The sequence below is a fragment of the Asparagus officinalis genome, chromosome 4, assembly GCF_001876935.1.
Source record: "Asparagus officinalis chromosome 4, Aspof.V1, whole genome shotgun sequence".
In the NCBI taxonomy this organism is placed as follows: Eukaryota; Viridiplantae; Streptophyta; class Magnoliopsida; order Asparagales; family Asparagaceae; genus Asparagus; species Asparagus officinalis.
The window spans coordinates 40827657-40841127 of record NC_033797.1 but is presented as its reverse complement, the minus strand read 5'-3'; the positions used below and the strand labels follow the sequence as shown (position 1 = coordinate 40841127).

The 13471-nt window shown below is 36.6% G+C and overlaps 1 protein-coding gene across 1 annotated transcript; it reads right to left on the bottom strand.

The window, feature by feature from the left end:
• Nucleotides 938-13104, bottom strand: LOC109837269. Its single transcript, XM_020405435.1, has 5 exons — nucleotides 12757-13104; nucleotides 3846-4142; nucleotides 3518-3736; nucleotides 2501-2629; nucleotides 938-1439 (listed from the first exon to the last, which is right to left on the bottom strand). The coding sequence occupies exons 1-5, from the start codon at nucleotides 13033-13035 to the stop codon at nucleotides 1206-1208; spliced, it is 1158 nt and encodes a 385-aa protein (XP_020261024.1). The 5' UTR covers nucleotides 13036-13104; the 3' UTR covers nucleotides 938-1205.

The following is a 13471-nucleotide window of genomic DNA, read 5'->3' as shown; positions in this document are numbered from 1 at the left end:
AAGCTTTTCTTTTCTCAAAGCATGGAACCTCTTCAAAAGATAATATCTTCCTATCTTATATAGCCTCTTATAAATAGGGAAAAAGACATTAAAATCATAGAATAGTAGCAGTTGGAGATGAAATGGATCACAGAATGGTTGTGATTAACACTTAAAATTTGTCAACATGCATCGTTGCCATCAGTGGGCAATCCGGCCCATTGATTTTTCCCTGAGCACCATCGATGATTGACTATAGATTATCAATAATCTGATTTTGAGTTTCTAAAACTCTGCAATTGTGTAATGTAAGCCATCGTTGGTTTAAGGGACCATCGATGGTTCCCTGTAGCATATCGAGAGTTCATAATCAACTTTCTGGAATCTCTTTGAGTCTTCACTGTAGATCGATGAGCCTTGACCATCGATGGTTCATTGTAGACCATCAATAGTTCTAAGGCTGATCAAAATTAACATAAATGCTTATTTTTGCGTCATTTTCGCATTGTTAACCTTTGCCTCATAATCTTCGCACACCTGTTTTCTCATTTACTATATCATCTCAAACAAATGTCAGTATCAAAATGAGATTTTGTTATTTCTCAAACAAAAGCTATTGTACGGACTTCGTCCTAACAGGACAGCCGTAGATAGTGCTACGAGAATAAAAGTAGATAATGCTATGAGAATAAAAGTACTCGTACAGGAACCACATGAATATTAACAAGACTGGCTCTATATACGTATTGCGTGACATAATCTTGACTAGTAGCAATACATGCACCACTGAGTTTTCTGTCCTGAATAGGCTGCGGACAAAGATCAGACGCCATGTTAATGTTGGAATTCAGCTCCTTGAGAGCACATACCGAAGTGAAATCAAGATAATCACTGAGAAAAAGTCCGCTCGAAAGTGTTTGCGATATACAGGCAACCTCGATTCCGAAAAAATAATCCAGAAAACCAAAATCCTTCATCTCAACTAACAAAACACATAATAAAAGTCGTATGTTTAACATTTACATTGATCAGTGTGTACAAGCTTAATGTGGATACATAGTAAGAGATCAACGATCTTTTATTCCCACTTAGAAGAAACCATTCGTGGAGAAGGCCACTTATCAAGCCTCAAAAAACAACATGCATGAAAGGTCAACTTATTATCACACTATGATACATGATAATGTTAAGAAGCATGCCCCTCTCACATAAGTTAGTATGTATGATCACTCCTTTAAGGGCAAATCAGTACTGTCAGGTGCAGGACACAGGATTGAGGATGAAGAAGCTAATGGCTCATTGACCACTGAGTTAGAAGAAACAAAGATTGGTCGGCCCTCCAGTTGTAGCATGATGCATCCAAGTATCTCAGCAATTAGCTTCTTAAACTCTTCTTCGTTCATGCTTTTCCCGTCGTCTGCGTTCACCATCCTAATCGCCTCGTTCACAATGGCATCGATCTATCGGATCGCATAGCAAATGTGTCAGTTTGTAATATGCAATTTGAGAAATCTTTGGAAAGCAAAAAATGTTAGAACAAAAAGTATTTCCTTCTGAAAAGATTTTCTCATTAATTTCTATTTACAAATCTTGTTTGAAATGATAAAAGGTTAAGAAAATGAAAATTTGAGGTGATCACAGTCGATCGGCTTTTTTATATGCTACCCTTTCTCACGGATGGTTGTCATGGAAAACTCACAGCCAAGTTAACATTTAAAGATCAAATGGTAAGAAGAGAGATAAAAAATTTATTCTCTCTCCCTCCATCCTATTCCTATCAACTTCCACAAATTATGTGGAGAAGGTGAAAAAATTAAAGGGATATGTGACAACGTTCAATTGTCAATTACTTTCCAATCACTTTCTCATTCATAAAATACTAAAAAGTGAAATGACTTTTCATTTCCTTTCCAGTTACCAAACACTTCCTTATGTTTACCCTTGACTGCTGCCATATCGTTTTCTCTCTCTTTTCAACGAAAATGTCTCCATATTCTAGCTTTTTCTTAAAAGAAGAAAAAGACTCAAGGATCCATTTTTCAGGGGCATAAATAATCTTTAAACGTAAGCTCCTTTCCAACTTATTTATTTGAGCAAATAGATCAAATTTTAGACAATTTTGTCTGTCCGGCTCTTTGGAGGGGAAATTCTTATTAACCAAATGCACCTAATTTTTTTTATTTTCTAGTTAGATACAGAATGGAACCTTATAAAATAAACAGATACCTATGATTAAGGCATACTCTGTAAATCCCCAGCTCAGTTAATGTGCAAACTTGTTTCAGCAAAGTGCTAAATAGGAGGTTCTGGGGTGATAAAGGAATTAAGTAAACAATATTAGAAGATGCTGAATCCGAATTACGGAGAACGTGACTAATAGTGTACTATTATCTCTCAAAAAGAAAATATCACATGTAAGGTAATTTGAAAAATCAATAATTAGATGTATGTATCAAAAATTTGATTAAAATCATAAATACTATTAATGATTAGAGCTCAAAGGTTATCTCAAGTAGGCTACCTCGTTGACTGCACCATAAGGAGGCAAACCTGCTGCTGCAGCAATGCTATCAAGAGCAATTCGGAGGTACTCCTTTGATGATTTATGATGGCGATCCTTCGGTAGATCCTTCCATGTTGCATCCAACAACTGCAAGTACCATGTAAATTGCATATTAATGATTGGAGACAGTAGCAAAAGAAATAAGCACTATATATTGTATCAAGTTGCAAGCATTGAAGGATTTTCATGTTATTTTAAGTTAAAGTACATCTAGGTTAAATTACTTGTTGGCCTTTCCTTCACATTTCCTTCACATGATAGGAAGAATTAAATGTTAACATAAAATTAAAATCAGAGCAATGTAGAAACATTAGTTCATCATTGAGATAATGACAAATAATTATCTACTTAAGTGTATACAATCAAGGATTCAAGGTTAGAAGAGCGCTTTAAATAGTAGGTCTTTTTAGACCATTGAACTCTAGACACATTGCAGAGACTATAACTACAACAAAATACAACCATCTTCTCGCAATGCTATCTCCTAGGTATAAAAGATTCTTTATATCCCACAGGATAATCGGTTGAAGCTTTTCATTGAAACATAATTCAAATTTGTTAAGTCTTTACTTGTTAGTTGCATGCATCAGATAAATATATTTCTGTCACTGGACAAAAATTTTCGAAAATTTTTCAATGTTAAATACTTCTAAACTCAGCAGATGCCTTTGACACTCAGTAAATGTGTCAAAGGGAGGTCTGCATAAATAAAAATAAATGTGCTAACATGTCCACCTGAAATAGCTGTTACGCTTAAAGTGCAAAAATATGCACCTCATTTCCATCTGATCACCTGTTGTTCTTGACATGTTATTAAGAATTAAGCATAGTTTTGGCTCTCAAAAAAAGAAGAAAAGAGAAACTCACTGCATACAGATCTTAAGGGAACTTACCTATTCATGTAGCATAGCAAAATTTTGTAATAGCCATCACTCAAAATTTTGTCTTCGGAAAAAAATGGAAATAAGTTCTTACCTTATCCACTTCAAATTTGTTAGACAACAATCGTCTGATACCACTGCCATTGAAGGTGTTTTCGCTGTGTGCAACAATAACAGGATGTTCTTGGAGCCTCTGAGCAATTCCTAATAACAACTTCTTGAATTCTTCTAAGAATACCTCATCAGAAACAGGTTTTTCCAGTTGATCACTAGAAAATGATTGAAGAACAGGCTCAATAATATTGCTCGAAACCTATGACCATTAACCAAGATACATAGTCAGAAACACAATATTATCATCAATAATGATAGTATCTAGTTATAATCCTAATATCTGGTTTAATTCAATGTTTCTGAATTACCCAAGTATCCGAAGATGGGGGCATTCCCTGTTCGACTTTGAGTTGTTCCAGAGCCAGTAACATGCACTTGCCTAAAGAGGCATTACCTGGCTCTATTGTGGAAAATATGGAAACTGCTGTCGGTTCAAACTTTGGACTCTCGACAAATTCTCTTAAATCTTGCCCATCCATCCTTAAAATTACTATTGGATCCCTTCTAAGCCCAGCTGCCATTCCTAACAAAATGTCAGAGAGCACCTCTTTGAACTCAGACTTGCTTACTACGTCCTGTTTTCCATGTGTGAATTCACTCAGAACCTGCAAATTTAATATGTACAAGACTTTTATTTTTTTAACAAATCATGTTATCCAGAAGAAGAAGAAACAATTCAGATTCAATATGAAAGTGAACTTATTTCACCAAGACAAAGTGAATTTAATTAGAAGAAATTGAGGTGAGTTAATAACAAATGTAACAAGGAGGTCTTTGCAAATACTGTCCAATATACTTGAAGATTTAACCTCAATTTTCACATTACATGAATCATCCCCATTACAAAATTCAAGAAGTTTGCAATCTCCTCTATTTGAATTTGGGTTTTGTTTCTTATACCTTATTGGACTAAGACCTGGATAGAGTTGTTACTTGTTAGCCCACCAGACTTCTTAGTAATCAAATTATACATTCCCTGGAATACGCTAGCTAAACTTTATAGGTTCAGTTATTATTACGCTAGAGGCTGACTGCAGGCACCAAACTTTGACCCATCAAGTAAACAATGTTGGATTTAAATCTAATTAAATCTAATTGTGAGCACATATGATTAATCAATGTGTATTGCTATCTTTAAGAATAACCCACTTAAAGTGATCAATTAATTTGAGTTAATGGGTATTAAATAAATTATGGGGTTATATGTGCAGATACCAGGTTATAATTATAATTTGATGAGGGACAAAATTACAAATATACAACACCTATATATATGGGGTTATGGTCCCTAATCTAGGGTTAGCCACTCTCATTCTCTTATCCCCATCTAAAGAGAGTCAAAAGGGAGAAACCCTAAGATTAGAAGATCATCAAAACCCTAACTCAGATTTAAGTTATAGATTCAGGTATAAGCTTCCAACCCTAAGATTAGAAGATCATCAAAACCCTAACTCAGATTTAAGTTATAGATTCAGGTATAAGCTTCCGCTCTTAATGTTTATTCTCTATGATTTAATCACGATTAAGTCTTACAAGTGGTATCAGAGCCACCCGTGATTAATTCTTAGGGGTTTAAGTTTCTAAAAATTGGGTTTTTTTTATCTTAAATCTCTGTTTTTCAGAACTGTTCATGGATGAACAGTAAAAGATTCGATTATGTTGGTTTTTTCTTTCGGATTTTGGGATCTATAGCACTCATGAACTGTAAAGTTCATATTTTTTTTTTGGTTTGATTCCATTTTGAAGCTTGGATCTGAATGATTGAGTTCAAAATCGACAGAAAAATTGGGTTTTTTGTTTCGGTTCGTCGACTTTCTCCAACTGCTCGCTGGAGTTGTATCGACGACGGCCCTACAGTCAGTGGTGGTGGCGGTTTTTCAGAACGAAACCCTAAGGGGTGTTCGTTAGTTGCAGCCCAAGCGGTGGCGCTTCAGTTCTGAACCCTAACGGGTGAAAGAAGAATTAGGGCTTGAGGACTTACCCATTCTCAGGCGAGCCTCGTGCTCGATTCAAACGAACCTCGTGTTCGTTCTCAGGCGAGCCTCGTGACCGATTCAAATGAACCTCGCGTTCGTTCTCAGGCGAGACTCGTGCTCGATTCAAACGAATCTCGCGTTCGTTCTCAGGCGAGCCTCGTGCTCGATTCAGACGAACCTCGCGTTCGTTCTCAGGCGAGCCTCGCGCTCTATTCAAGTTGAACATCGCGTTCATCCTCAGGTCTAACTTCGCGTTTATTTTCAAACGAACATTGCGTTCGTTCTCAAGTCGAACCTCGCGTTCGTTCTCAAGTCGAACCCCGCGTTCATCCTCAGGCGAGTCTTGTGCTCAATCCAAACGAACCTCGCGTTCGTTCTCAAACGAACCCCGCGTTCATTCTCAAACGAACCTCGCGTTCGTTCTATTGTTCTTCTTTTCCGTCGGGTGAAAGAAGAAGGCTGCAACAATTTGAGTTAGGGCACAGCCCACTTAACTCTATTTAGTTTTGGGCCTAATTTTAGTATGTTTAATTTAACTAATTAAGTAATGAGGTCCTATTTAAGCTATGAAAATTTAAATTAAGTTAATTTAATTTAAATTTAAATTGGTAATTAATCAATTATTTAATTTAAATATTATGACACTAATGTATTAAGGTTGTCTCTCACTCCAATTGATTAATTAAAACAAGAAGTTGCCAAAGTAACCTCTCTTGTGTAGACTGTTCATGAGGAATGTGAGATGTTTGTGTGTATGTATTCGTGTAAATATTTAATCGACCCAAAAAAAGGTTAATATTTATTTAGACTGTATACACATCTGCGATGATAAACGTGTGACAATTATAAGATTTACATGTGAATAATGAATCGATCCAAAGATAGTTTTATTATTTGACATGAGTTATTGTCAATGGTTGATCATTACAACAAGGTAACACTTACAAGTTAATATTACTGTCCAAAGACTTGATATTAATGTTGTGCCAGATATCTTGAGATAAGATTTATCATTATTTGAATTTTATTGATTATTAATTATAGTTAATAATGTGAGTATTTTTTATTTATTTCAGCTAATGCATCTGCTACAACAATTTATGCTAACATCAACTCAATTCTCATGCTCAATGAGATAAATTTTAAGGTTTGGAAAGAGAACATATTAATTGTTCTTGGCTGTATGGATCTAGACCTTACATTAAGAACTGAACAATCTCAACCTCTCAATACGGATAGCACTCCTGATGCAAAGAAGGAATATAAGAAGCGGGAGCGTTCAAATCGTATGAGTCTTATGATCATTAAGCGCGGCGTTCCGAAAACCTTCAGGGAAATAGAATCCGAAGGGATTACTAAGATTAAAGATTTTCTTGCCGAAATTGAGAAACATTTTGTGAAAAACGATAAGGTAGAAACAAGCACGCTTTTAGCTCGTTTGATTTCGATAAAGTATAAGGACAAAGGAAATATCAGGGAGTATATTATGGAAATATCTCATATTGCTTTAAAACTTAGAGCACTTAAACTCGATCTTTGTGATGAGTTATTGGTGCATCTGGTTTTATTATCTCTTCCTACACAGTTCAGTCAGTTCAATGTCAGTTATAACTGTCAAAAAGAGAAATTGACTCTAAATGAACTCATTTCACACTGTGTGCAAGAAAAAAACAGGTTAAAGCAAGATAAGACAGAAAATGCTCATTTGATTTATGCCTCTAAGGATAAGGGCAAGAAAAGAAAGAATAATAATGAAGCTGCTAAGGGTCCAGTTCAGAAAAAATAACATAAGGATAATCAGGGTTGTTTCTTCTGTAACAAGCCTGGACACGTAAAGAAGGATTGTACCAAATATCACGCCTGACGTGCTAATAAGGGTACGTTCCTTACTTTGATCTGTTCTGAGGTTAATTTAGCTTCAGTACCTAAAAATACTTGGTGGTTAGATTCTGGTGCTACTACTCATATAAGTATTTCTATGCAGGGTTGCCTGAGCTACCGAAAGCTAAGTGATGTTAAAAGACACATCTTTATGGGCGATGATCAATCGGTAGATGTTGAAGCAATTGGGTATTTTAGGTTGCTATTAGGAACCGGTTCTTATTTGGACTTAAAAGATATTTTTGTAGTACCATCTTTTAGACGGAATTTAGTTTCTATTTCTGTATTGGACAAATCAGGTTATTATTGTTTATTTGGAAATAGTCAATTCAGTTTATCTTTTAATTCAAATGCTGTGAGAACCGGTTACTTGAGTACTTATGATAACCTATATTTGCTTGATACAATTGCTTCTTATAATGAATCCTTGCATGTGGAATCTAGTGGTACTAAGCGTAAATTAAATAAGAAAAATTTGGCGACGTTATGACATAAGCGCTTGGGTCATATCTCAAAAGGTAGAGTTAAGCATCTTGTGTCTAATGGCATTTTTTATTCCCTCGACTTTTCAGATTTCAACGTATGTGTTGAATGTATCAAGGGAAAACAGACCAAAGTTAAGAGATTAGGTGCCAAAAGATCTTCAGACGTCTTAGAATTGATACATACAGAAAAACAGACCAAAGTTAAGAGATTAGGTGCCAAAAGATCTTCAGACGTCTTAGAATTGATACATACAGACATTTGTGGACCATTCCCTACTACATCTTAGAATGATCAACAATATTTTATATCATTCATAGACGATTACTCACGTTATGGGTACCTATATCTCATTCATGAGAAAACTGAGTCTCTGGACATGTTCAAAGCCTATAAAGCTGAAGTTCAGAATCAACTCAATAAAAGAATTAAAACTGTTAGATCTGATCGTGATGGTGAGTACTACGACAGATATGATGGTTCAGATGAACAACGTCCAGGACCATTTGCTAGATACCTAGAGAAATACGGTATCGTCCCACAGTACACAATGCCGGATTTACCTAGCATGAATGGTATAGCTGAAAGACGAAACAAGACTCTTAAGGATATGGTAAGAAGTATGATTGCTCATTCTTTTTTACCAGAGTCACTCTGGGGAGAAGCACTAAAGACAGCAGTTTATATTCTGAATAGAGTACCAAGTAAAACAGTTGCTAAAATACCTTATGAACTTTGAACTGGTCGAAAGTCCAGTTTAAAGCACTTACATATTTGGGGATGTCCAGCTGAGGCAAGATCTTATAGGCCAAATAAAAAAAAAATTGGACTCCAAAACAGTTAGCAGCTACTTTATTGGGTACTCTGAACGCTCTAAGGGCTATAAGTTTTATAATCCCACACTCAGGATTATTTTTGAGACGGGAACAGCAATATTCTTTGAGGATATTGAGTTTGGAGGGAGAAATAAGGTTAGAGACATTAGTTTTGAGGAGGAATTGGCTTCAGATCCAATCCATACAGTTACTTTTGATAATATTCATGTTACTATACCTGTTGTTGCTCAAGAAGTAAATCCGGAACCTCAAGATGATAATGTTGAACAACTCCCTGTTCTAGAGGAACAAAATCAACAACCTCAAGAACCAGTAACATTAAGGAGATCCTTGAGAGAAAGAAGAAATACTATTTCGGATGATTATATTGTATTTCTCCAAGAACATGAGGAAAGTAATGGAATGTTGGAAGATGATCCAATCAACTTCTCTCAGGTCATGAAAAGTTCTAACTCTCAATAGTGGATTGATGCCATAAATAAAGAGTACAAGTCTATGCAATACAATAAGGTTTGGGAATTTGTCCCATTACCAGAAGGTGCAAAACCAATTAGTTGTAAATAGATTTTTAAAACCAAGCGGGATGCAAACGATAATGTGGAGAGGTATAAGGCACGTCTTGTAGCTAAAGGCTTTACTCAAAAGGAAGACATTGATTATACAGAGATTTTCTCTCCGATTTCATCGAAAGACTCTTTCAAAATAATCATGACACTTGTTGCTCATTATGATCTTGAGTTATATCAGATGGATGTTAAGACTGCATTTCTCAATAGCGACATTGATGAGATGATTTATATGGTGTAACCAAAAAACTTTGTATCAGGAGACCCAAAGAATATGATTTGTAAATTAAGGAAATCCTTCTATGGACTCAAGCAAGCTCCTCGTCAATGGTATTACAAGTTTTAACAAATAATTATCTCGTTCGGTTTTGAGATGAACATTGTTGATGACTGTGTATATCACAAGTTCAGTGGGAGTAAGTATATTTTTCTGGTTCTGTATGTCGATGACATAGTGCTTGCCGCTAGTGATATAAGCATGTTGCACGAAACCAAGAGATTTCTATCAAAGAATTTTGAGATGAAAGATCTTGGAGACGCCTCTTTTATATTAGGAATCCAAATACATTGAGATCGCTCTCGGGGTATTCTTGGATTATCACAAATCCAAATACATTGAGATCGCTCTCGGGGTATTCTTGGATTATCACAAAAGAGCTATATCGATAAAGTAGTTAAAAGGTTTGACATGCAAGACTGCAGACCAGGAGACACCCCTGTGGCTAAAGGAGACAAATTTAGTCTCAATCAGTGTCCTAAAGGCAACCTTAAAATTCAAAAAATGCAGAAGATTCCTTATGCTTCGGCTGTAGGAAGTCTAATGTATGTTCAGGTATGTACGCGTCCGGATATTACGTACATTATTAGGATGTTAGGCAGATACTTAAGTAACCCTAGTATAGATCATTGGATAGCAGTCAAAAGGGTTATGAGGTATCTTCAGAAAACAAGAGATTATATGCTCACATACAGAAAATCAGAATAGCTAGAGGTCATTGGGTACTCTGATTCTGATTTTGCTTGATGCCAAGATAGCAAAAAGTCTACATCAGGTTATATTTATATGTTAGCAGGAGGAGCTATATCATGAAAAAGTATCAAACAGACACTTGTAGCTTCCTCCACTATGACAGCAAAATTTGTAGCTTGCTATGAGGTATCCAATCAGGGAATATGGTTACGAAATTTTGTCACTGGACTGCACATTTTGAAAAATATGAAAAGACCACTAAGGTTATATTATGACAATAAATTTACAGTAATGTATTCCAATAACAACAGGAGCTCAACTAAGTCAAAACATATTGACATTAAATTCCTGATTGTGAAAGAAAGGGTACAGAGTGGACAGATAACTATAGAGCACATTGGGACAAACTCCATGATAGCTGATCCTCTTACTAAGGGATTGACACCCAAGATCTTTCATGAGAACACTGCTCATATGGGTGTGGTGTTATTCGAGGATATCATGATTTAGTGGGAGTTTGTAATTTTTGATGCTTTGTGTTTAGTTGTATTGTCAGATCAGAATAAAGTATTCAGTTAAGACACTCTGTTATATTATGTTTGGATTTGACCTCACTAAAGTAGGACCAGTTGAAAATAGACATGTATTGATCACATTGCATGTAATTTTCATGCTGCACATCCATGATTGATCTATATCGTTTGATTATATTGGTATATGTGACTATTGATGGGTCGAGTCACGATAAATGTGACGAATGCCGCTTTGATTCTATATTGATATAGTCAATGGACAAGATTGTTCGGAAATACCTTTTCAGTGATAGCAATTATGAGCTCATAAGATTATACACAATTTAAGGAATCATATGGTGCCCAAGTGGGAGATTATTGGATTTAAATCTAATTAAATCTAATTGTGGGCATATATGATTAATCAATGTGTATTGTTATCTTTAAGGATAACCCACTTAAAGTGATCAATCAATTTGGGTTAATGGGTATTTAAATAAATTATGGGATTATATGTACCAGGTTGTAATTGTAATTTAATAAGGGTCAAATTACAAATGTACAATACCTATATACATGGGGTTATGGTCCCTAATCTAGGGTTAGCCACTCTCATTCTCTTATCCCCATCTAAAGAGAGTCAAAAGGGAGGAACCCTAAGATTAGAAGATCATCAAAACCCTAACTCAGATTTAAGTTATGGATTCAGGTATAAGCTTCCGCTCTTAATGTTTATTCTTTATGATTTAATCACGATTAAGTCTTACAAACAAGCTTAAGCTTGCCTGAACCAGGCTCAACCATTTCTACAAACCTGAGCTCCAACGAGCCTGTGTTTGGCAACTCTTCAAAGTGAGGCCATGTTGGCCTTGGTCCCATTTCGATAAAAATTGTATCAGTCCATGTTTGTCAACTTTGGATTATAATCCACTTAGCTTATAATCCATAAATGACTTATAATTCAATTCAAGTGGATATAATACAAAGTGTTTGGTAAATTTAATCGATTATAATCTATTTCTAATAGTAGAGTGTTCGGCAAATGACTTGCTTATGATCTATCTTTGTTGTCAAAATGACCAAAAAGGGGTTGGAGATAGAGAATAGAGAGCTTTTTGATTTTCTTAAATATTGAGGGATACAGTGGTCTTTTATTTGGTCAAACTATGTGGCTTACAACCTACTGAAAAATAAGTTGGGTTACCCTAGCTTATATTTTTTGGCGTACAAGCCAAAAACAGGTGTTTGCCAAATATGTCGCGATGGCTTATACATCACTTTGACCAACTCCCAAACATGTCTTAGTTAAAACTCGGTCAATATTGGCCGAGTTTTCCTTAGACCAAATTTGGCCCTTTAAAAAAAAACACTTTGGTCGAAAGTAGAGCCAGACCCAATATTAATATGATTAGTAAACGCACCCTAAAACTAGCTAAATTCCAAATATGCCTGTCATAGAACATGACATACCCAGCACCAAGATTGTTGACAAAAAGTCCAATAAAAACAGGAAAAAAAAAGTATTGAAAATCCACAGCAGTCAATTTCCGAAAACAAACATTTGCTGAATTTCATCAGAGTCCAATCCACCACTTAAACTATTGGCCTCTAACATCACCCAATCCTTATCCCAAACATCACATCCCTGCTAACCAACAAAAAATACCACCCATTCTGCTTCTTTCTTTTGCTCATCAAAAAACCAATGGTGGTTCTCAACCTCAAGCTCCTACCCCACTAACTATCTCACCAATAAACTTAGATTTATTTGCAGCAAGATAATATTCAGAATTTGCCCCATCAAAATAAATAAATAAATAAATCTCACCGCATTCATCAGTATCTGCAAATAAAGGGTAAATTTCGCGAAAACTTTCGCTTTTTTTTTAAATAAGGGTTAACCGAAAATGTGACAAACTTTGTGGAAATTTACCCTCGCAACTAATCCACTAAATTAATTGCAACCGAAATCGAAATCGAAATCGCTACGTTCACCTCGGAATAGATGTGATCAGAGTCCGGCGAAGATCCCTGAGCCGGCAACCCGAGCGCAGCGCCGATATCGGCGACAGCAGGCTCGAGCTCCCTCACCGACAGCTTTCCGTCGTGGTCCCGGTCCAGCTCCTGAAACTTGTGGTCCACGTAGCTACTGAACGCCTCCTTGTTCCCAACCAACTCCTCGATGTCCGATCCGTCGAGGACCACTTTGGTGGGCCCCGGTCCCGATCCTTTGCCTGCTGAGGACCCTCTCTTCCTCCAAAACCAGCTCGCCATCTCGGTAGTTGAACAGAGAAGAAAAGAGAGCAAGAAGCGTGGGCGCTGCTGCTTGGCTGGAGCCTGGCGGTGGGGGTGTCTTTCATTCAGGCCTTTATAGCTCCCAAAGGGTTTCCGTGGAGGGGAAGGAGGCAACGGAGATCAGCCACGTGGCCGTGTCGAGGTGAGGACACGTGGAGGTGCGTTGGAATGACCGGGGGTAATTGCTTGGTGGGGGGTCCAGGGATGGAGCCGAACCGTCATTTGGTCAGTGGGAATAGAATTTAAGATAAAAAGTCTAAAAGTTTCGTGGCAGTTTGGGTCCGTGTGGGCTGGCGTTGGGGCTGCACGTAAACACTGGGCGGATGGAGATTGCTATGGAAGAGGCAGGACAGTTTGGTCAATGTGGGAGCTTTTTCTTCTGTTTTGTGTAGAAACTAGCAAAAAGGCGGGACAG

Coding starts and splice junctions, on each gene's coding strand:
- LOC109837269 (XM_020405435.1), bottom strand. CDS start 13,035: ATGGCGAGCTGGTTTTGGAGGAAGAGAGGGTCCTCAGCAGGCAAAGGA. Junction 3,737..3,845: donor CCCCATCTTCGGATACTTGG/GTAATTCAGAAA, acceptor TAATGGTCATAG/GTTTCGAGCAATATTATTGA. Junction 2,630..3,517: donor ACAAATTTGAAGTGGATAAG/GTAAGAACTTAT, acceptor TGGTACTTGCAG/TTGTTGGATGCAACATGGAA.